We start from the raw sequence: 22,185 nt of genomic DNA, 5'->3' as shown, positions 1-22,185 counted from the left end.
CGAGGGGGACTTCCTCCACGCCCGATAGGTATAATCTCAGGAAGAAAAAAAACGGAACAATAATTCGAGGTAATCGGCGCCAACCGTCAAAGAAACTTCAAGGTAGACTGGTATATAATCCAAATAATCCTTTATTTGCTCTGTCAGATGCGTTTCGAGGTTTAATACTTCTTTTTCAATGACCACAGCAATTGGTCATTGAAAAAGAGGTATTAAATCCCGAAACGCGTCTGACAGAGCAAATAAAGGATTATTTGGATTATATACCAGTCTACCTTGAAGTTTCTTTGACAGTTGGCGCCGATTTCCCGGAATTATTGTTCCAGTTTTTTTCTTCCTGTGACATAAGATGTGCCTTTGCATGTGATGCGATCAGGTGACACGGGACCCGGGCGGACAGGGGGAAGTGATGGTGTTGCTCCACAATATCACCACAGAGTTTGGAGCGGCACAGGTGTGTTAGATTTTAGTCCAGCTATACTTTCTTTTTATTGTGTCATTATATGTATAAATAGACATCCATGCTGGGACAGGGTCACTCCCAGACAAATTTCAACGTGTTGAAATGTGCACCTGTCATATAGAGGCGTACTTGCCTGTTAGGTTGGTATGATGTATCCATAATTGTACTTACTACTTTATGCTTTCTGTCTGTTTACATTTACTTCTTATAGTTGCATTTTGGCATATCATGCACACAGCTCTTTATTCAGGCAATCTATACCAGACATAAGTTACTAATTTCATTATATCATCTCTTGATGCCTACTATGCTGCTATTACATTTTATGTACATGTTTAGATAGATGGATTTTTAATCCTGTTAGGTTGGATATATGTTCATATCTCAATACATTGTTGATTTTGAGCGCAGGTTCCTGTGATACCGCCTTATTATTTGATGTTTCTATTCCTCCTTTCTATTGTATGTTAAAAACGTTTTAATTATCTGTCAATAAAATCTTGCTTTTTTATATTAAATTTATAATTGACTCCCTTTGGAATTTTTTTCTTTTGGTGTATGTTGTATATGGAGTTCATATGATAGTACGGGGGCTACTTTAGCATTACTACAATTAATAGGGTGTGTAGCTTCAGTTAGGCACCCCAACATATCTGAAAATGAACCAACTAAACCCCATTCAACCAGATGGTGGAGTGAGCATTCACATAAATGGTATAGACTAGGTTAATGAAGGGAAAGCCAAAAAGACATTATTTAAGGGAATAAATGATTTGGGCCTGTGTGACCTGTTTTATTTAGAGAACAGGGATCTATCAAAGTTTAATTTTAAAAACATGTTTGTGGAAATGTATTTTGGCACAAAAGAGATTTCTAAGGACATAGGAAGAAGAGTTGATGCTCAACAAGCTAGAAAAGGTTACAAAACCATCTCTTAAAGGGGTACTCCACTGGAAATTTTTTTTTTAAATCAACTGGTGCAAGAAAGTTAAACAGATGTGTAAATGACTTATATTTAAAAATCTTAATCCTTTCAGTACTTATCAGCTGTTGTATACTACAGAGGAAGTTAATTTCTTTTTGAATGACCACAGTGCTCTGTGCTGACACCTTTGTCCATTTTAGGAACTGTCCAGAGCAGGATAGGTTTGCTATGGGGATTTGCTTCTACTCTGGACAGTTCCTGACATGGACAGAGGTGTCAGCAGAAAGCACTGTGTTCAGACAGAAAGAAAATTCAACATGAAAAGAACTTCCTGTGGAACATATAGCAGATGATAAGTACTGGAAGGATTAAGATTTTTAAATAGAAGTAATGTTTTTTAATCAACTTTCTGGCACCAGTTGATAAAAAAAAAAAAATGTTTTCCAGTGGAGTACCCCTTTAAGAATTTGGACTCCACCAATCCACAGTGAAATGGAGAAATAGAGGAAGTCAAGACCATTATTACCCTCCCAACAAAGGTCACGCCAAGAGCAAGGTGTATAATAGGTCACAAAGAAATCCATGGTAATCTCGAAGCAACTAAAGTACTTTCTCACATTAGCTTATGTTAATGTTCATGAGTCTACCATTAGGAGGACACTGAACAACAAAAATATGGCAGGATTGCAATGAGTAAGCTGCTCTATAAAAAAAAAAAAAAAAAAAAACATTGCTGCCCATCTCCAGTTTGCTTAAAGGGGTACTCCCCTGGAAAACATTTTTTTTTAAATCAACCGGTGCAAAAAAGTTAAACAGATTTGTAAATTACTTCTATTTAAAAATCTTAACCCTTCCAGTTCTTATCAGCTGCTGTATACTACAGAGGAAGTTCTTTTCTTTTTGAATTTCCTTTCTGTCTGACCACAGTGCTCTCTGCTGACACCTCTGTCCATGTCAGGAACTGTCCGGAGCAGGATAGGTTTGCTATGGGGATTTGCTACTACTCTGGACAGTTCCTAAAATGGACAGAGGTATCAGCAGAGAGCACTGTAGTCAGACGGAAAGAAATTCAAAAAGAAAAGAACTTCCTCTGGAACATACAGCAGCTAAGTACTGAAAATTTTTAGATTTTTAAATAGAAGTAATTTACAAATCAGTTTAACTTTCTGGCACATGTTGATTAAAACAAATATTTTCCAGTGGAGTACCCCTTTAAGATCCTCTGCACATCGATCTATGTTTTGTGGACAGATGAATGCAAAAGAAACCTTTTTTGTGTAAATGTGAAACGTTATGTTTGAAGAAAGGACAACCCTGTATACTATCTGTGAAAAACAGTGGTAGTATTATAGTTTCATCTTGTGTTGCTGCATCTGGGCCTGGACAGTTTCATTGATGGAGCAATAAGTTGTGAAATACACCAGCAAATTCTAAAACAACATTTCAGGACATATATCTATGAACTTGGATCATGCAGCAAGACAACAATCCAAAGCACAACATTTGTTCTCCCAAAGGATGGTTACAAAAAAATCAAGTTAAACTTTTGAAACGGCCAAGTTATAGTACTAATCTTAATCCAATAGAAATGTTGTGGAACGACATAAAGCAAACTGTTTATGGGAGGAAACCCATCAACATAAGACCTAAAGCAGCTGTCATGAATATGGGGGGGGGGGGGGGCAGGGAGAAGTGAGCCCTTAGCTGTCCCTAAGACTACTTGTCCATCCGCACTAAATGACAGATCAACAACTTGGAGCCAGTCCCTTCCTGCGCTAAAGTGGATTGGTGTATGAGTCAAACCAAAAGAAGAACAGAACTGTACATAATCGTGGGACAAGTCAGGAACTTAATGGGAATTCAATAACCAGCGAACAGATATATAAATACAAACAAGGCAGGATATAGCATACTAACATAAAACGGGTCAGGAAATCAAGAGCACTGTTCACACTGGACTCGGAACAAGGAACACACTAGACACTGCAGTCGAATCATGGGGGGACAACAATACCAAAGCCAAATAGGCTCATAGCAAGTGATCAGAATACTGGCCTAGGAGGAAACAAAAATCCTTAATACAAGCAAACACGGGAACAGGCACAAGACTCACTCACTCCTAGATAGATGGAATAGCTTCAGGCTCAGAACAGGATTCTATCCTCAGAGTTGCAGGATCAAAACAGGACTGACAAAACGCACAGTGTGAATACAGACTGAGGCAACACAAAGAAAATGCAGAACGAACAAAACCCGACAAATGTACTGAAACAAAATACATTTCTTAAAATCAACAGGTGCCAGAAAGTTAAACAGATTAGTAAATTATACTATACACATTTCTAATGAGGAAGGGGTCGGAGGTTCATGTTTCCCAGCACCCCGAAACGCGTTTAGGAATCTGGCACTGTTCACACAGCTATTACCAGTGTCCATCTGCAAACTTACATGTTTTGGCAACAGAGGAGTTAAATCAGCTTCATTCCACCCTGCCTGGCCGCAACCACACCATTAACTACATCGCACAGCCTGTACCTCCTGTTACTCAAGCTTCCACGTGGGACGCCATCCCCGGACCTTGTACCGCTCCCGACGTACCATCATCGCCAGACCCGTTGTCGCTCCCGAGCCGACTGACACTCTTGCCAGAATGTCAGACCAGTGCCATCTACAGCAAGCCGGCTAGCAAAAGTGGTCTCCACGCTGAATACTGCTGCACGCTCCTCCGACATCGGAGCCCACGGTACGTAACATCCATTTGCGCCCCCCTGCCAACGGGGCTGCTAAGGGAGATGTGAAAATCAGTGCCCCCCCCTCTCCATATTGGGGCATGCGAGGAATACAAGGCTGCGATTCATTCACAAAAAAATCCATCAAGCCAGAAGCAGTGGTGAGAGAGACTCTGTATCATTCATTTTTTTGATCATTGACTTTTTGTTACATTGACTTTGTTTTGCCCCAAAACTGAATATCTATCCATACCTTTTGCGGATTTTATTATTTTTCATTTGCAGATTTATGGACTTATTGGAACATTAATTCATCATTTTTATATTTTTTTTATATTCTATTTCGGATATCCCACTAGGGCCCAGTGAGATTTTCATTAGACAGTGCCAGTTTAATGTGTTACTTTGTCATTGTTTTATATATTTATATTTTATAATCTGAATTAAAAAAATTTTTGATTAACGCTGCCACAATCTATTATTGCCCACATCATTATGCACCATTGGTGAGGTCCTAGAGGCATAAGCTATATATTCCAATTGATATTTATTATTGTTGCCGGTGGGGTCCGGCTTTAGCTTTGATTGCCTCGGTCCTTCTGTTGTGAGCTGCACCTAATTTTAAGTTTTAAGATTTGTAAATTACTTCTATTAAAAAATATCAATCCTACCAGTACTTATCAGCTGCTGTATGTTCCACATGAAGTTGTATTTCTTTTCAGTCTGACCACAGTGCCCTCTACTGACACCTCTGTCTGTATCAGGAACTGTCCAGAGCAAAAGAGGTTTGCATAGGGGATTTGCTAGTACTCTGGACAGTTCCGGACATGGACAGTGGTGTCAGCAGAGAGAACTGTGGTCAGACTGAAGAGAACTCCAGTAAGAAATACAACTTCCCGTGGAACATACAGCAGCTGATGAGTACTGGAAGTTTGCAATTTTTTATATAGAAGTAATTTACAAATCTGTTTAACTTTCTGGCACCAGTTGATTTTAAGAAATTTGTTTTCCACTGGAGTACCCCTTTAAATCTATATATATCAAACAGGACAAATAACTATGGTTAAAACTCAGGATATGTGCTCAGACAAACATAGCTAAGGTGCATCATACACAAGACATGGTCAGAGTACAGGTCTAATTACCAGCAGCGAGTTCCAGCAGAGCTAGTGTCTAAATAACCCCACCCAGGATCCCAAAGGCTGGAAGCATTAACTCTTCCCAACCCAGGGAGAATAAACACAGAAACTATTCAGACAAAAACAATGTCTGAACAGGAACCAAAGCAGAAAATACAAAATACAGAAAAACGGACATTACAGCTGCTTTGTTTAGAGGAAGGGGCTAAGATGCCTCCAAGCCAATGTGCAGGACTAACCAACAATTACTGGAAATAGTCAGGTATCCATGTTTGGATGTTTAGATGGCCATTCCTGGAATTTTTCTGATAGGATATTCTGCAGTGTGTATGGGTCCTAAATGGGCATAAAACTACATATACCAGTTTAAAGTACCTTTACTACTATTAGTTATACACTTCAATTAAGGGGTATTTAGGAAGGTGCAGTTTAAATGGAAGATAACTAAATATGAGACTAAAGTCTTGTCCCATATATTACATTTGTGCAAATGGTCCTTTGGTTAAATGGAAAATCAATTCTGCCATGAATACCACGTGACAAAAATTGTTCAGTTGAGCATCTAAATCTACAGTATTGTGATTTTTAAAGAAGTGACGGATAGCACTTGACCTCTGCTCTCTGAATCCTATGGAAAAACTGTATTTGCCATTTGTCCTGTGTAGACATCTAGAGCTCATGTGTGCTATAGTTATACTATCTGTAATTATATTCCTATACTGCTAATAACTATGAAGAGGCGACAAACATACAAATGAGCTGCATAATGATTCTCTCTAAATGGTAAATATCTCTTATCTAAGCTTATATATCACTCAGTAACACTGTACAACAGATTTAATAAGCCTGGTAATATGTACCGTTTAATGATTCAAAAATGTCTGTACATTTACAACATGCTTTTACTATGAGAATACCATTCTTATATATGCATGCAAGATCTGATACCCGACAACAATCATTTCTTACACAGACAACTGTTGCTGTCATTTGTCAGCACTTTGGCACTAGTGACACTTCTAGTTTTAAGGCCCCTTTCACACTAAAAAAACACTTCTGTTATGAACCCCCGTTAGAAAACGGCAGTCATACGGCCGGTACAAAATCACTTTATAGGCTATGGGATTTTTCTAATAGCCGTTTTAACCCGTTATCGCTCGTTATTAATAACGGACGTTATTTTGTGACGGGCGATAGTAACAGGAGAATTAGTGCATGCACAATATCACAGTGATCATCCCTCTCTGCTTCCAGCTTGTGTGGTGTAAAGAAGGCTCTAATACTACTGTGTAAGACTGGCGTGCGAATTTTCGCATATGCGAAAATTAGCATATGCAAAAATAAAACGCAAATATTACTAATATGCGAATTTAGCGAATATATGACGAATATTCGTCCATATATTCGTGAAATATCGCGAATTCGAATATGGCCTATGCCGCTCAACACTATTAATAACGGGCGATAAGGGGTTAAAACGGCTATTAGAAAAATCCCATAGACTATAATGGGATTTTCTAACGGCCGTTAGTGATTTTCTACCGGCCGTATAACTGCCGATTTCTTAACGGGCGTTCATAAAGGAAGTGTTTTTATAGTGTGAAAGGGGCCTAAGATACAACATAATTCATAGTGAAATCACATATGCCATAGTCATAAATAGTGTTGAGCGGCATAGGCCATATTCGAATTTGCGAATATTCGTGAATATATGGACGAATATTCGTCATATATTCGCGAATATTCGCATATTCGTTATCTCCTCGTTTTATTTTCGCATATGCGTAAATTCGCGTATGCGAAAATTTACATATGTGAAAATTTGCATATACAAAATTAGCATACGCAAAAATTCGCATATGCGAAAATTAGCATGTGCTAATTTTCGCATATATGAATTTTCGCACGGCAGTCTCACACAGTAGTATTACAGCCTTCTTTACACCACACAAGCTGGAAGCAGAGAGGGATGATCACTGTGATGTGTACTGTGAAGAAAAAAAAACAAAAAAAAAAACAAAAAACGAATATTCGTAATTACGAATATATAGCGCTATTTTCGAGAAATTCGCGAATATGCGATATTCGCGAATAATATTCGAATTGCGAATATTCGCGAGCAACACTAGTCATAAACAGACTCCTACATTTGTGGCAACCTATAGTAATTGTAAGCACAATCAAAGAAAAAAAGCAGTCGGCACTGCTGTGACCCCTCTCAGCATACGGTACAGTCCAGCACAATATATGCTTCGTGGTGCTCAATCATAAGCAAGTGTCCAAAACAGTGTTCAAGAAGAGTTTATGGCACTCATGATTTTGCAGTATAAAGCTTTATTGTAGTCAGGTCGTTCACAGGTATGGCCGACGGGCCGTTTCTCGCTAACACTGCGCTTTCTCAAGACCATGGTATATCCCTATGCCCAGGAAACCTAACTAACCTATTTGCCTTATTTCTGAAATTTCCCCAGTTTTTACTATTACAGGAGAAAGTTTGTTACAATTACTATAGTGTTCAAGAAGAGTTGATGGCACTCGCGATTTTGCAGTATAAAGCTTTATTGTAGTCAGGTCGTTCACAGGTATGGCCGACGGGCCGTTTCTCGCTAACACTGCGCTTTCTCAAGACCATGGTCTTGAGAAAGCGCTGTGTTAGCGAGAAACGGCCCGTCGGCCATACCTGTGAACGACCTGAATACAATAAAGCTTTTTATTGCAAAATCGCGAGTGCCATCAACTCTTCTTGAACACTATAGTAATTGTAACAAACTTTCTCCTGTAATAGTAAAAACTGGGGAAATTTCAGAAATAAGGCAAATAGGTTAGTTAGGTTTCCTGGGCATAGGGATATACCTGGGCAGAGGAAGTTTGAAAATTTAAAGGGGTGGTCCAGCGAAAAACATCTTATCCCCTATCAACAGGATAGAGAATAAGTGTCTGATTGTGGGGTCCAACCACTGACACAGGCAACACATGGAAGCAACTCTCAGTTCACTTTACTAAAGCTCACCAAAAATCCTCCAACATCAAATAGGAACAGGCTGAAACCTATGAGCGGGTCCATTTGTATTCTAGCCCTTGTCACTAGTCCAATAACTTTCTCCCTGAGGCAGGCTGCAACTGCTCAGAGGTGGAAAGACACTTATATCAACAGTACTGCAATTTCTAACAGTGGGATGCAGGTCCTAAAGATTTAAAACAAAATGTTAAAACGTTTTTTTGAAACAATGACAGAATTATTATTTTACTCATTTTGCGCCCCCCCCCCCCTATGTATAAATTCTGATCAAAAAGTCATATGTACCCCCTAATAGTAAAAATAGAAACTACAGCTCTTCCCACAAAAAATAAGCCATCACACAACTCAGTTGGCCTAATAATGATAATAAAAAATTTAAAAAAATCTATGGGTGTGAGAATATGGCAACACAAAATTATTATTATTTTTTTTTTCCAAAATGATTTTGATGTGCATAGGAAAAAAACCATTAAAGTATACTTGTCACCAAATAAAACTTTTAATATAGCCTCCCTTGTGTAGTTAGCAGACACTTTCCCGTTCAATTAGGTGGCTCTGTTCTGTTCCCTGCCACAGTGAATTTAGTCTCCTCCCGGCCTGGCAGGAGTCCGAACTCAGGAAGTGTTTCTCTGCACTGAGCCTGATTGAGAGCTGCACAGAGCTTCACTGAAAGCTGCAAAAAGCCTCATTAACCCCTTAAGGACCAAGCCCATTTTGACCTTACAGACCAGGCAAATTTTATATTTGCATTTTTTTCCTCTTAACCTTTTAAAAATCATAACTCTTTTAATGTTACAGCTGTGGTGAAGTGGATCCACTGAACCTGTGAGGATATGGCATGGGCCGTACCAGGGAGCGGAGTCTAAGGTGCTGCCGGTTTTAACCAGAGCCCGCCACAAAGCAGGATGGACTTGCTGCGGCAGGCTGCACCCAGGTCGCTACCCCTGATACGACTCGTCCTCACAGGCAGCCGAGGTGTAATGCGGCACAAGAGGATGAGGCAAACACAAAGTCAAGACTTGCAAGAGGTCAGGGCTGGCGGCACTGTAGCAAGGTCAGATCACGTAGCAAGAGGTCAGAAGGCAGGCGGCACAGGAGCAAGGCCAGGATACGTAGCAATGGGGTCAGAATACATGGTAAGGCAAGACACAAGTGAACACTTTCTTTAAGGCAGTAAAGGCACAAAGATCCAGCAAAGATCTAAGGAAGTGCGGGATTAAATAGGGTCAAAACAGGTTAGCACTAATTCACGGTGCACTGGCCCTTTAAGTCTTAAAGAGCTGGAGCGCGCACGCTGGCAGACACAAAGACCGGAGGGGACAGAGCAGCGAAAAGGTGAGGGATGAAAGTCTGCCCGCAGCGCTACCTATGACATTTATATTTCCATCAGCAGACAATTATGAGGGCTTGTTTTTTGCGCAACCAGTTGTCCTTTGTAATGACATCACTCATTGTACCATAAAATGTAATGCGCAACCCAAAAAAATACTATTTGTGTGGGAAATTGAAAAGAAAACCGCAATTTTGCTAATTTTGGCAGGTTTAGTTTTCGGGTCATGATACCCATGATTACCGTATATACTCGAGTATAAGCCGAGTTTTTCAGCACGATTTTTCGTGCTGAAAACACCCCCCTCGGCTTATACTCGAGTGAACTCCCCCACCCGCAGTGGTCTTCAACCTGCGGACTTCCAGAGGTTTCAAAACTACATCTCCCAGCAAGCCCGGGCAGCCATCGGCTGTCCGGGCTTGCTGGGAGTTGTAGTTTTGAAACCTCCGGAGGTCCGCAGGTTGAAGACCACTGCGGCCTTCAACATCATCCAGCCCCCTCTCACCCCCTTTAGTTCTGAGTACTCACCTCCGCTCGGCGCTGGTCCGGTCCTGCAGGACTGTCCGGAGAGGAGGTGGTCCGGTGGCATAGTGGTTCCGGGCTGCTATCTTCACCGGGGAGGCCTCTTCTAAGCGCTTCGGGCCCGGCCTCAGAATAGTCACGTTGCCGTGACAACGACGCAGAGGTGCGTTCATTGCCAACGTACTTATGCGTCATTGTCAAGGCAACGCCTCTATTCCGGGCCGGAAGCGCGGAGAAGAGGCGCCCCCGGTGAAGATAGCAGCCCCGGACCACCTCCTCACCGGACCACCTCCTCTCCGGACAGCCCTGCAGGACCGGACCAGCGCCGAGCGGAGGTGAGTACTCAGAACTAAAGGGGGTGAGAGGGGGCTGGATGATGTTGAAGGCCGCAGTGGTCTTCAACCTGCGGACCTCCGGAGGTTTCAAAACTACAACTCCCAGCAAGCCCGGACAGCCGATGGCTGCCCGGGCTTGCTGGGAGTTGTAGTTTTGAAACCTCTGGAGGTCCGCATGTTGAAGGCCGCAGTGGTCTTCAACCTGCGGACCTCCGGAGGTTTCAAAACTACAACTCCCAGCAAGCCCGGACAGCCGATGGCTGCCCGGGCTTGCTGGGAGTTGTAGTTTTGAAACCTCTGGAGGTCCGCAGGTTGAAGACCACTGAGGGCGAATGATGAGAAGAGGATGATGAAGGGGGGGGGGGGTGTGGGGATGATGAAGGGGGGTGGGGATGATGAAGGGGGGGGGGTGTGGGATGATTACAAGGGGATGATGAAGGGGGGATGTGTGGGATGATAAGGGGATGTGTGGGATGATGACAAGGGGATGATGAAGGGGGGATGTGTGGGATAAGGGGATGTGTGGGATGATGACAAGGGGATGATGAAGGGGGATGTGTGGGATGATGACAAGGGGATGATGAAGGGGGGATGTGTGGGATGATAAGGGGATGTGTGGGATGATGACAAGGGGATGATGAAGGGGGGATGTGTGGGATGATAAGGGGATGTGTGGGATGATGACAAGGGGATGATGAAGGGGGGATGTGTGGGATGATAAGGGGATGTGTGGGATGATGACAAGGGGATGATGAAGGGGGGATGTGTGGGATGATAAGGGGATGTGTGGGATGATGACAAGGGGATGATGAAGGGGGGATGTGTGGGATGATGACAAGGGGATGATGAGGATGTTAATGACGGGTCTGGATGATGACAGGGGGGGATGAGGTATTTCCCACCCTAGGCTTATACTCGAGTCAATAACTTTTCCTGGGATTTTGGGTTGAAATTAGGGGTCTCGGCTTATACTCGGGTCGGCTTATACTCGAGTATATACGGTACATACTTTTCTATTATTGTACCGCTTTAAAAATATCGCAAACTTTTTAACCAAATTAGTGCAATTAAAATCCCTCTATTTTGACAACCTATAACTTTTTAAATTTTTTGTCTAAGCGGCTAATTTTTTATGCCATGATCTGTACTTTTTATTGATACCACATTTGTGTATATAAAACTTTTCCAAATTTAAATTTTTTTTTTATGGAATACAATGTGACAAAAAAAGCAGCAATTTTGGACTTTCTTTTTGTTTTTTACATTTACGCCGTTCACCATTAACATTATATTTTAACCCCTTAAGGACCCAGGGGTTTTCCGTTTTTGCATTTTCGTTTTTTCCTCCTTACTTTAAAAAATCATAACTCTTTCAATTTTGCACCTTATTTTTTTGTGCCGCCAATTCTACTTTGTAATAACATCAGTCATTGTACCCAAAAATCTACGATGAAATGGAAAAAAAAAATCATTGTGAGACAAAATTGAGAAAAAAACAAAAAACAACAACAATTTTGTAACTTTTGGGGGCTTCCGTTTCTACATAGTACATTTTTCAGTTAAAATTACACCTGCTCTTTATTCTGTAGGTCCATACGATTAAAATGAACATGCAGGAAAAACTACATGCAGGAAAATTTATACGTTTAAAATTGTCATCTTCTGACCCCTATAACTTTTTATTTTTCCGCGTATGGGGCGGTCTGTGATCTGAAGTTTTTTACTGGTATCATTTTTGTATTCATAGGACTTAGTGACCAAAAGGGCACAATTTTGGACTTTGGAATTTTTTGGCGTGTACGCCATTGACCGCGCAGTTTAATTAACGAAAAATTAGCACAAAGATATAGATGAAACATGAGTATATAGATAAAACATGAGTATATAGATAGAACATGAAAAGCTATACAGCTGTAATGCAATAAATGAAGATATGAAACTATGAAATTATGAGGTACTTAGCTTGCAAATTTGGCGCCAAATAGCGTGGACCGTCCACCACGGTATATTCACAGTGTAGGGTCCATCCCAGACTGAGGTCACCTATTTGGCGCCAAATTTGCAAGCTAAGTACCTAATAATTTCATTGTTTCATATCTTCATTTATTGCATTACAGCTGTATAGCTTTTCATGTTCTATCTATATACTCATGTTTTATCTGTATACTCATGTTTCATCTATATCTTTGTGCTAGCAGTGCGCTGCTGTATTCTCCTGTTGCTGTATATTTAGCCCAGCATCCTGCACCTGCAAGCCAGGTTTTTACAATAGTTTGGAATTAATAGTGCTGGCCAACTTATTCTTTGGTTGTATTACACATACGGGAGAGTGGCTACCTCCATGTTGGCTCCTGCACCCCACCCACCTCTATTAGGTGTATATTAGGTGCCTTGGATGTTTCAGACCTTGCAATGCCTGCTGTACTGTTCACACAGAGGCATATTCACAGTGTAGGGTCCGTCCCAGAATGAGGTCACCTTACCGTGGTTGGACGGTCCATGCTATTTGGCGCCAAATTTGCAAGCTAAGTACCTCATAATTTCATAGTTTCACATCTTCATTTATTGCATTACAACTGTATAGCTTTTCATGTTCTATCTATATACTCATGTTTTATCTATATACTCATGTTTCATCTATATCTTTGTGCTAGCAGTGTGCTGCTGTATTCTCCTGTTGCTGTATATTTAGCCCAGCAGCCTGCACCTGCAAGCCAGGCTTTTACAATAGTTTGGAATTAATAGTGCTGGCCAACTTATTCTTTGGTTTTATATATATATATATATATATATATATATATATATATATATATGTAAATTTGGCATGCCCACAAACATGCCGACCTGCAGAATAAAAATAACATGCCATTTATATCACAGGCTAAGCAGCTTAAAAAATATATAGACAATGATAGAATTATGTTAAGGTTTCAATAGTTAAACTGTTTTTCCTTATTTATGTCAGGAGCACACTAATCGTGAACTCCATCCCCATGAGCCTATTTAGGACTTTGGAATAATTTTAATGATTAACTAATTACACAATAGAGACTCCCAAGGGGATATAAACCCCCTTATAACCACACCCCTCAAGTAATTAAAATGTACAAAATTGATTGAGGAATGGTAGCTTGTGCTGCTAACATTGACTAAGGGAAAACAGTTTAACTACTTAAAACTTAACTTCCCTATCATCCTTTCAGCAGTACAATAATGAGGAGTTTCATAGTAATACCCAGGGTGAGACTATAATTTAACAGAATCTAGAACTGATTTTACATATGTCAGAGGACAGATTATCCAACTTGTAATGTTTGAAGAAGGTGAATGGAGTACTCCATGAAGCACTCTGACATAACCTTGTCGGGCCCAAGATACAGACATGGACCTGGTTGAATAAGCTTTGGTAAACTCTGGTGGCACCAGATTAGGCTATGAGTTTGAGGTATTAATACACTAACAAATCCACCTAGATATGGTAGGTGTTGACACTTTTTTGCTCTTATTTGTCCCCTGGTAATTAACAAAGGTGTTCTTCCTTACTGAAATAGCTAGTCTTCTGAAGGTAGACATCTTGCCAATCCAAATTCTTTAGAAAGTCAGCTATTCCTGCAGAAATGTCAGGAGCATACTGCTGTTAGAAGCATGATGACTTTGTTCCTATTTGAGAGGCTTTTAGGTGAAAAGTCTAGGATGCTTAGGGCTCAGCTGAGGAGAAAGCCTGAAGCTCTTCGACCCTTTTCAAAGTGGTGACCGCTAACAGGAAAGCAATTCTTAAATGGGAACTCTCATTAAAACAAATTTTTGCTTTTGCACTCCTTATGGTAAAATCTTTCTAAGTTTTCTATGTTTTATTTGTGTTTAAAAAATGTACTTGTCCAGAGCACATTTCCAAATATCTCTTGCACAGACTTTGGACTCCTGCTGGCCTGGCAGAAGTCCAAAATCAGGAGATGCTGAGGGGTGTGTGTGTGCAGCCTTATCCAATCATAGCTCTATCTCACATTGAACTGCTCTGGGCTGTGTGTAGCAGAGTGAGGGAGGAAGTTCTCCCCTGTATGGCTTCAGATGATGTCACGCCTGCTGGGGAACGCACCTTCCCAGTCTGTGAATCTGACTGAGACGGAGCAGAAAATACAGAGCAATATCAAGGTAGAAAACAAACAAAAAATTTCAAAATAAAAGCAGGGATGGTTTATCATGATGTGGGCAGTGAACCGAGAGGATTATAAAATTTTACATGAGAGGTACTCTTTAAGGACAAAAAAATTAAACTGACCTCCTCTAGTGGCTCAAAGGGTTTTGCACACAACTGATTTAGAACTTCAAACAAGTCCCAGGTAGCAGCAGGCTTTATGATTCTCAGATGCAACCTGGTAACGGCTTTCAGAAAAATCTTTACCTCCTGGATAAGAAATAACTTCTTGTAGAGGAAAGTGGGCATAGATGCAACCTTTACCATGATAGTATTAAACCGTCCTGAAGAAACCGTCCTGAAAAAAATCCAGAATCTGAGGAGGTAAAGGAGAGTAGGGAGTCACTTGTCTGGAACTATACCAAGTAGTAAAGGTCTTCTTGACTTGAGTATAGGTTTTATTTGGTAGCCTTACTCCTAGAGTGAGACAGCATATCCAATATCCTGTCCAAAAAGCCTTTGTCTTTCAGCACAGACCTATCCATCTCTAGGCTGGCATTTTGAATGATACAAGGTTGCGACAGAGCTGTGTGCCCTGAGGCACCAGGTTCTGCTGTAGAGAAAGTTTCTAATATGTCCCATGGCTTATCAGCATGAGCTACGAAAACCAGGATCTCTTGGGCCAAAACAGAATCACCACTATTACAGAGGCTAGATCCTGCTTGACCTCCATTAAAACCCTCGGTATCATTGAAGTCGGCGGAAAGATGTACGCCAGTCTGAATGTCCATGGACATCACATCCACTTCCCATGGATGAACCACTGAATAGCGGGAGCAGAATTTCCTCAGTTTGTATTTGAACTTGGTTGCCATCAGATCTATTTCTGGAAACCCCAGAGGTGTGTCAACAGAAGAAAGATCTCTGCTCAGGAAATCTGTCAGTACATTCTGTCCTCCTCCGATATGGTTGTGTTCACATGCAAGAATTTCTGCATGGAATTCTGCATGAAATTCTGCATAAAAATTCTGCATAAATTTATAGCCAATACATTTCAATGGGATTCCACTGTCCCAATCACACATCAGATTTCTGCTGCAGGATTTCCGCTACAGGAATTCCATTGAAGTGAATGGCCAATTAATGTATGCAGGTTTTAAAGCAGAATTTTCAAGCAAAATTCTGTGCAGAAATTCTGCCGTGTGAACATAGCCTAACTGTTATCCCTAACATAAAGTACAATGTGTCACAAAAACAATCTCAGAATCACATTGAAAAGTTACATCATCTCAAATAAAAAAATAGTCCTTTGTCCTTAAAGCGCAACAGTCGCAAATTATCACCCCCTTAACCTAACCATAGTGTATACAGTAGTAATGCAGCCATACCTGATCATAATAATTGCTTATAACAGGAGTCACCCAGAGTTGGATAGGCAAGGCCAGGGGCCCTCTTGTTGACGTAAGCGATGGGATCGCTGTGTGAATGACATGTAATTCCCAGCGCATGCACCCTCCATCTGTTTGACGTGCCTGCAGCGAGTTCTCAGACCGAGTACATGCGCATGATGACTGCTCAGAAAACATGTGTAATGCTAGAAGCAGAAAGCTCTCTTACTCTCTGCCTCTAGTGAGCACAGCAACCAGCGCAACACTGGCAGAATAAGAAGGAACACCCATCTGGAACGAGTGCTTGCAAAGGGAGTGTGCACTCCCTCAGAGAATTTGCTGCGGACATGGCGAACCGATGGAGGGCGCATGCGCGGACCTATGTGTCAATCACACAGCAGTCCCAGTGCTTATGTCTATGAGATAGGCATGGCAGCCCCCTCCCATAGACTTGTATTGAGGGGGCGGGGCCATGACTCCACCATACTCCGGCCCCTGTATCGCCCGTCATCAGGCACGGAGGGAAGTTCGCTCTGTGCAGCAGATGACAGGGGGTGCTGTAGGGGAGATCATGGGGGAGAGATCAGACATTACCCCCTATCCTTTAGATAGGGGATAAGATGTCTAGGGGCGGAGTACCCCTTTAAGGCCAAAATAGGCTGCATCATTAAGGGGTTAACATATATATATATATATATATATATATATATATATATATATATAAAATCAGTGCATGGACACTGGATAATTTGCTATATGGAGTCTGGTAAAGATAAACAGACAACACATGTTTGGCTGCATTTTGTTTTACAAATACATGCTGCCCATGCTGTATTCAGAGCTATAATTACACCCTGTGCCACCCTAGGCACCTAGTATGGGGTGTGCACAAAAGCTGGATTAAAAGGACATGCCAAGTGCATCTATTAGATAAGGTAGGGGGAGATCTTCCCCCATAAAGTTATAGCACAACAGCTGCTACATAAAACAAAAAAATATATTTTTCTCATTTAAATGCACCCACTTAACACTGCTTGCCACCCTAGGCACCCGCCCTTACTAGTGGCATTTACAGCCCTGGCACAAATTTTTCTCACACAGTTTACGTGATATCTACACTATAATTGCACTGTTGGGTCACAGCATAATGATAATATTAATTAAGATAAATGACTTCCTTAAAGTGTACCTGTCATTTCAAATGAATTTTCAGGATAAGCTGCCCTGTGTGTACGTGAGGTTACAACACTATTTCTAGCCATTTTATAACTTGTATATGGCATTCCTGCTCCAAAGGCTTTATTTATAAATTCTCAGTTCTCCCAGAGCTGGTGGTAGAACCTAATGTCTATGGTGTTTCCCATACACTGCATTTTTTATCTCTGCAGCCTGGGTATGTTCACAGGCACATCTCCATCCATTTCTCCCCTCACCTCTCTATACACTTGTATTGCTTGTAATTTGATCCCTGCCTGAGCTCAAAGACAAACACTAAGCAGACTAGGACAAAACTTTTTTCTGATTTTCAAAGGGGGGAGTGGAAGAAGCTTTACATCAGGAGAAAAAAGTGTTTTTCTCTAATAAGATAATTAAAGATAAGTTTTATATATTTTTCACCTTTCTGATCAATGTTTTCTATTGTTCTCTAGCACTACTCCCTAATTAGGGAGCTTCTTTATACTTTAGTCTTTATAAAAGTGAAACTACTTTGAATACACAACAAAAGAGAGATAAGTGTGCACTCACCGCAGGGAACGTCAGGCAGTACCGGAGTCCGGGTCACGAGCAGCAGGTTACCGAGGATGCATCATGGGGAGCGCTCAGAGGCGATGCCGGCCTTACGCACGATAGAGCGTGCTTCTTCCGGCCGGTCTTTCGCACGATAGAGCGTGCTTCTTCCGGCCGGTCTTTCGCACAATAGAGCGTGCTTTTTCCGGCCGGTCTTTCGCACGATAGAGCGTGCTTCTTCCGGCCGGTCTTTCGCACGATAGAGCGTGCTTCTTCTGGCCTCCGGCCAGAAGAAGCACGCTCTATCGTGTGAAAGGCCGGCATCGCCTCTGTTCGCTCCCCGTGATGCGTCCTCGGTAACCTGCTGCTCGTGACCCGGACTCCGGTACTGCCTGACGTTCCCTGCGGTGAGTGCACACTTATCTCTCTTTTGTTGTGAATACTGTGATGCCTCACTCTAGTGTATGCACCCCGCAGGTGTCAGTGTGATTTCTCTGAGGGCCACTGCATTAACCCTTACCAGCCCATCAGGTGTATATAGGCACCATTGAATACTACATGAAGTGAAATACACCACCTGGGAGTGCACGCTCTATTTCCATTACTCTACATATATTATATACTACTTTGAATACAATTTGTTTTGTTAGGGGAGCCAACTACTGAAGATCTCCCTTACATCAGTAGACTAAAGGAGTGAATAACCTTCCTTACATCAGGGAACCCCCTTCCTTTCACTGCTGCGTCAATCAGGAAAGTGAAAAAGGGCCAGAGGTCCCAGTTTTGCCATTGCGATAATATACTAGAGGCCAGAGGTCCCAGTTTTGCCATTGCGATAATATACTAGAGGACCACAAGCACTACAACTCCCAATATACTGCCAACATCTACTGGTCCCAGGGTCACCACACTACCCAGATTGCACACTGGATGCAAACCAACCTATAATAAATAGATCCTATTAACAAGTTATTAGCTTTAATGACAGCTTTAAATTAGGGTCCTCTACTAGTCAGACCCTCTTATATTAGAGGCTTATATTGGTGCCAAAGCCTGATCCTCTGGTGAGCCAGTCTGATGCTTTCTCCGACTAACACATACATATGACCTTACATTGCATGTGTGCTTTGTTTTCCAGATCTCCTTACCTTGGATAGAAGAGAAGTTTTATAAACGTGATTGTGTTTCCATCATACCCTATTCAAGAGAACCTCATAGGTAGGTGTTTTGCTTGTTATACAAGCCCATAAAGGGGTACTCCGGTGGCAAACTTTTTTTTTTAATCAACTGGTGCCAGAAAGTTAAACAGATAAGTAAATTATTTCTATTAAAAAAAATCTTAATCCTTCCAGTACTTATTAGCTGCTGAATACTACAGAGGAAATTCTTTTCTTTTTGGAACACTGAGCTCTCTGCTGATATCATGACCACCGTGCTCTCTGCTGACATCTCTGTCCATTTTAAGAACTGTCCAGAGTAGGAGAAAATCCCCATAGAAAACATATGCTGCTCTGGACAGTTCCTAAAATGGACAGAGAGCACTGTGCTCATGATGTCAGCAGAGAGCTCTGTGTTCCAAAAATAAAATAATTTCCTCTGTAGTATTCAGCAGCTAATAAGTACAGGAAGGATTAAGATTTTTTTTATAGAAGTCATTTACAAATCTGTTTAACTTTCTGGCACCAGTTGATTTAAAAATAAAATAAGGCTGGGTTCACACTACGTTTTCCTCCATACGGGAGGGCATACGGCAGGGGGGAGCTAAAAGCTCGCGCTCCCGTATGTCACCGTATGCGCTCCCGTATGTCATTCATTTCAATGAGCCGACCGGAGTGAAACGTTCGGTCCGGTCGGCTCATTTTTGCGCCGTATGCGCTTTTACAACCGGACCTAAAACTGTGGTCAACCACGGTTTTAGGTCCGGTTGTAAAAGCGCATACGGCGCAAAAATGAGCCGACCGGACCGAACGTTTCACTCCGGTCGGCTCATTGAAATGAATGACATACGGGAGCGCATACGGTGACATACGGGAGCGCGAGCTTTTAGCTCCCCCCTGCCGTATGCGCTCCCGTATGGAGGAAAACGTAGTGTGAACCCAGCCTAAAATAAAGTTTTCCACCGGAGTACCCCTTTAAAGAAAATGATATCTATTTGCCGAATTCACATCTTGCATCCATTTTCAAAAATGAATCCCAATTGTAAATACATTTACAAAAAATGTGTTCACCTCTAAAGTTCCCTTTCAATCCAATCTTTGAATTCACATGAACATTATAAAGTCTAATAGGCTTCTATTATCTAAAACGATACCCACATAGGCCCTGGTTTACTATTGTAAATCCAACAAGTTTTGTCTGGCTGTGCGCCAGATTCTGGTGCATTGTGACCGAAATTCTGTCTGCGCCAGAATTGAAAAAACCCCGACCAATTCTCCATTTTGCTGAGAAAACCCCAAAAAGGGACTTGGCTGTCTGGAAATGGGGTGTGGTCACAGAAGAGGGGCATGTCCCCGACATTTTAAAAATATCCCAACATATTTACTTAGGTTTCCACAGAAAATGTGGTGGATTTGAGCTGAGGAAAACCAGACAGATCAGAGCATGTGTAAAAAAAAAGGAAAATGTAGGGAAAAGTGCAAACATCTTAGTAAATACCGTAGAAAAATATCTGTTGGGGAAAAAACACACACAAAGAAAACTACACTCCACTCTTAGTAAATCAAGGCCATTGTCTTCACCCCCAACCTAATTATACTTGTACATTCATCTGCAAATATGAAACAACATTTATCAACCTAGTAAAGGATGTTTAAAGGAGTACTCTGCCCCTAGATATCTTATCCCTTATCCAAAGGATAGGGGATAAGATGTCTAATCGCGGGGGTCTCGTCGCCGGGGCTCCCCCGTGATCTCCCTGCTGCACCCGGTGTTTGTTTAGAGTGTCGGGTGCAGTGCCAGAGGCTCGTGACGTCACAGCCACGGCCCTCAATTCAAGTCTATGGGAGGGGGCGTGATGACAGCCCCCACCCATAGACTTGCATTCAGGGTGCATGGCCGTGACGTCACAAGCCTCCCACCCCGCATCGCCAGTCATCCAGCACAGAGCAAAGTTCGCTCCATGCATCAGATGACTGGGGTGCCACAGCCGAGATCTAGATATCTTTGGTTAGAGGATAAGATGTCTAGCGGCGGAGTACCCCTATAAGGTGAAACATCTGCCATAAATGACATTAAAAAGAATATTTAAGATTAGAAAAAGTGAAGGAAGACTGTACCGTCCGGTTTGGACAATTATTTGTGGTTATGCCACTTAACATACTGAGGTTTGACAGCTCAGCCCGGCAATTTTAAATCTGTAATGAAAGATAAGAGCAGAGAAGTTCGAGATTTATACACATGTAACATATTTTTAATGAATTAAAAATGCTAATGACATTAAATAAAAAGGATTAACTTTATAGTTTTAATAAAATTACCGTACATATCACACTTTACAGTCACCATTTAAGTTTAAATCTATCACATAAAATTGTACTTACCTGTCTTCCATTGTTGCGATGTCCGTGACTCTCTATTTTCTCACTGCCCTGCTCACAATAATGGCTCCCTGCATCTAAATTAAATAAAAATTTGTTATAAAAAAATAAAAATTCCTTACCAACAATTTTTAGCATCCCTACAGCATCATTTCTGTTCCTTTTTTGGGGATAACCTGTGAAATAAAAAAAAAAACACAATGTGCATCCCTTTTTAGCAATCTTTAAAGCTTGAAAAGAAGCTGATCATGCCGAATTCTGCAGAAAAATCTGCGAAAATTTCTGCACAAATTCTGCACACATTCCACATGCCAATCAAACATTGCAGAAATTGATGTGGAATGCTGCGGATGCGGAATAGGTGCAGATATGTAGAATTTCCGCCGTGTGAATGTGGCCTAATTCTTCTGTTGATGTGGTGCCGGGGTGGAAGGATGGGGGTGTTGCGGAGTGGTAGTGTAGGGTATTGGTATTAACCCTATGTTGTTGTGACGCCAGAATGCGGTTTCCTTAGGGTAATGGTCCTACCGCCAACCGTCCCAGAAACGGTAGGGAGAAATAATTAAATATCCTCAGCAGATATGGATAAAAACCGGAGTAAACTTTACTGCATATTTTATGCAACTGCAGGAAACAGAACTGTCTTTAGGAGAGGACCGTGGTACAGGTTCCTCACAGGTTTTCTGGGACTTCTTAGATATCAATGAGCTTTGATTGCTAGCCACTGTGCTACTGAATTTAGGATAATTGAGTTGCAGTAGTCACACAGGATTTTAGTAGTTTTGAGCTGGATAACTCACGGTTTAGTGGCTGCTGAAGATAAGGCTTCAGGCCTAGCTTGAATTGATGATTAGTTATGAGATGTGCTTTCTCTGATAATCCGGGAGAATTTTGTGACAGCAGCCCCTTATATATTAAGGGGGTGGGACAAAGCTC

The 22,185-nt window shown here is 41.6% G+C and overlaps 1 protein-coding gene across 1 annotated transcript in view; it reads left to right on the top strand.

Annotated features, from left to right (window-relative positions):
- Positions 1-1,122: 1,122 nt before the first annotated feature.
- Positions 1,123-22,185, top strand: part of LOC130367398 (transient receptor potential cation channel subfamily M member 7-like) — a 141,721-nt gene continuing 120,658 nt past the window's right edge. The window contains 3 exon segments of the mRNA XM_056569817.1: positions 1,123-1,177; positions 7,432-7,484; positions 18,852-18,931. Of these exon segments, the coding sequence (XP_056425792.1) occupies positions 1,123-1,177; positions 7,432-7,484; positions 18,852-18,931 (188 nt within the window).

This window comes from Hyla sarda, chromosome 4 (genome assembly GCF_029499605.1).
Source record: "Hyla sarda isolate aHylSar1 chromosome 4, aHylSar1.hap1, whole genome shotgun sequence".
NCBI lineage: Eukaryota > Metazoa > Chordata > Amphibia > Anura > Hylidae > Hyla > Hyla sarda.
The sequence above is the reverse complement of the archived record's forward strand: the minus strand, read 5'-3'. Positions and strand labels throughout refer to the sequence as shown.